Genomic DNA, 2950 nt, shown 5'->3' with positions numbered 1-2950 from the left:
AATCATTTCTGCTACTCCATCCTGTCTACGCACTAAGTGTAAGTCCGACCAAGGCAAGCATATAAAAGGCTTAAATTTAGATTTGTTTTGTGTGCGTGCAAGCGTTTGCCAAGTGAGTCCTGTGGGAGAATCAACCTCAGAAGTTCAAAGAAGCTATGTCGGCGCAGCCCATGTAATAAAATCCTTCTCACCCAGAACACCCTCACAATGTGCAATGCTTCAAGCCAAAGCAGTTGGCTTGCAAGACACATATTGCTACAACTAGGTATCGTTAGCTGATATGAGACATGTCACACATGTGGGTGATGTCGTCAGAGATCGTCCATGCAATTAAAGTATCTAGAAGGGCAAACCACCTCTAATGACGCCAGATATTACTTCAATAAGAAAAGCCAAAATTTTTGCATTATTTAGGCATGTGAAATGTTTTGGATTGCTCACACTGATAGTAATATTTCTTTGAAATAATTTCAATTCTTCTGGATCGAATGAAAATGTTTCTTCTCTTGTCGAATATAAAGAGGAACAAAATTCCAACTAACAGAAGAACTTTTAAGTTGACTCAATGATGCAAATTTTACTGCCCTGTTTTGTTCAATATACGGTAGCAAACAAGTGACATTCTGGTGATGGTCCATGGCCATATAGCTAGAAGGAGCTAATGAGTGAAGTTGAAGTCAAAGTCTGGACGCAACCGGTGTTCCCCACAATACGAAAGATAAGCAGATGAAACAGATTATCCTCATTGGATTTAGCAAGATTTTGTTCACCCGAACATGTAGCTAGGCAGTGTGAGTGAAAAGACAATACTGATGCTGGAACGATATTTTGGGTGTAAGTTTCGTGGTTAGTGTAACTAATCTACACCTAGACATCTAATTCAGTTCGGCGAAAATGACATTAAAAATGCTACTATTATTACAGGTCCTCCAGATTGAGACGCCATATGGCAAAATTCTTTTGCAGTGCACTTTGAGAATAGACATTTGTGGATGGACTCACTTATGGACAGTCATTGTATGGTTCCTACACTTCATCCACACTTCGAGTGGATCCACTGAAACAACTATTCAGGGGTAGGTTAGAGGCCAGCTACTTAAAGCACATGAGCATTTGTATGTACCTTGTATCCTACGGACATTGACACTGTCCCTTGATTTCCTTCCACCAGACCACTTCAGGGCCCATCTACTGCTGTTAAACCTGTCCACGAGAGAGCACTCACATCTTACAAATGTCGTGGAAGTGACTTAAATGCTACACCGGTGGTGAAGTTAAGTAGGATTTCCTCAAAGCATCAAGGCAAGGATTTTGAGGCCTTATAACTCTGTCCAAGCTTTCCCAAAGGATAACATCCGTTCCGGATCATCTTTGTCTAAACTTTTGAAGGAAGCAGCATTGAACTGGCGACAGAGTAGAAAGGCTGATTAAATCCAAAATTATGAAACGTAGGCTGCTCAGCCTGTTCCTTACCTATTTTACCCACCTGTTTCTACAAAGTGTGATGAAGGCAAGCTGAGTGCTATCCATTAAAATTTTCTGCAATTGATGCATTTAGCACAAACACTGCAACATGTTGATCACCAAAAAGCTAGTATTATTGCACCGTCTTTGCACTAGTCACTTCATTATTTGCAAATTGCGCCGTCAATATGTAGACGGACATAAGGCGATTTAATCAGGGCCAGAGATTCCGCACAGTGAAAATGACCTGCAACCTTGCTACTACTCATCGTGGGCATAACAGCTGTCGTGGTTCAGTCTAGACTGAATTGCGAAAATCAAGTTTGCAGGCGACATCACCACAACATGCAGGAACAAGTTCGCATGCAGTGGTGAAGATTACAGGAAAAAAGACGTGCAATGCTCAGTGATGGATTGCCTACCACAAGCAAGATTAATGCACACGTTTATAGACGGCAGAACATTTGTGAGTAAGGATTCTGGCCAATTTTCGTTCATCATGGTAAAAACCGGATTGTGAATATGCTGAGCAACTTGTTATAAAGCAACAAGTACTGTTCTTATTTATGTACTTTGTATTGTAAAATTATGGCACAAAGTATTGCGTTTGGAGTAGCTTAGAGTCTGCTTGTATCAAATCGCACATTTTCGCAATATCAATGCATTTAAAAAACCAACGGTCCGTACGAATTTCTATCAGTCAGTTCCTTGCACGGCAGATGACATGAAACTCCCAACGGCTAATATCTCTTATGTATTAAAGATGACTTTGCCATATACACAGCGTGAAGCAAATTTGCAGACATTCCTTTTCCACCTACTTGCTGCTTTCTTTTATTAAAAGCAGAACTTGATCCTTGAGCCAGCTGAGAGACGTCGTCTTTTGCCATGAAAACGGTAATTGCATTTAGGGAAGTGCTTTCGTAAGGTAATTGCCCTACGTTGTCTGCTAAATTACTCTTTAGGAGAGGAGTTGATTGTGAGTGGTGCAATTGGCTACACACAATAAATTGTGGTTTTCATTAGATGGTGCAAACTTTTCACTCTGCCATTCCAGTGACCCACACTCTGACTATTCGGTATCTATCGATGGTGCCGACATGCCTTTATAATGTTTTCTTAAAAGGAGCTCTTTCATGCTGCAGTTTATAGAAATTTAAACTTAGTCTGCATGCAACAGAAATGTTTTGACAAAGTCTTCTTACTTCCGAAAAGAATTGCAGTGATATAAAATGATCAGAATCGGCGACTTTAGAGGTGACAAATATAGGGAAGCACATTTGTTTCCAGTTGAGCAAAGTGTCTTGCCATCTTCACAGGATAAGATGGATGATAACCAAATTTTAGTAAGTTTTTTGCAAAATTAGCCAATGTTGAATCTGGATTGGATAACGTCGCTCTTTGTTCAGGAGAAGATGAGGATGCAGGTTATATGTAAATGGTGATACTTTGAAGCAGCATTCTATCAATGAAGTACACTTAATTG

General features: G+C 40.1%; 1 protein-coding gene across 1 annotated transcript; it reads right to left on the bottom strand. All coding sequences in view use genetic code 11, as the record gives it.

Annotated features, from left to right (window-relative positions):
- Nucleotides 1–1375: 1375 nt before the first annotated feature.
- On the bottom strand, nucleotides 1376–2354 carry EGR_05420 (hypothetical protein; the record flags this gene model as incomplete). Its single annotated transcript, XM_024494669.1, has 2 exons — nucleotides 1376–1492; nucleotides 2286–2354. The coding sequence occupies 2 exons, from the start codon at nucleotides 2352–2354 to the stop codon at nucleotides 1376–1378; spliced, it is 186 nt and encodes a 61-aa protein (XP_024350854.1).
- Nucleotides 2355–2950: the final 596 nt, after the last annotated feature.

This window comes from Echinococcus granulosus (genome assembly GCF_000524195.1).
Source record: "Echinococcus granulosus chromosome Unknown EG_S00040, whole genome shotgun sequence".
NCBI lineage: Eukaryota > Metazoa > Platyhelminthes > Cestoda > Cyclophyllidea > Taeniidae > Echinococcus > Echinococcus granulosus.
Note: the sequence above shows the minus strand (reverse complement) of the source record. Positions and strands in the feature narration are given on the sequence as shown.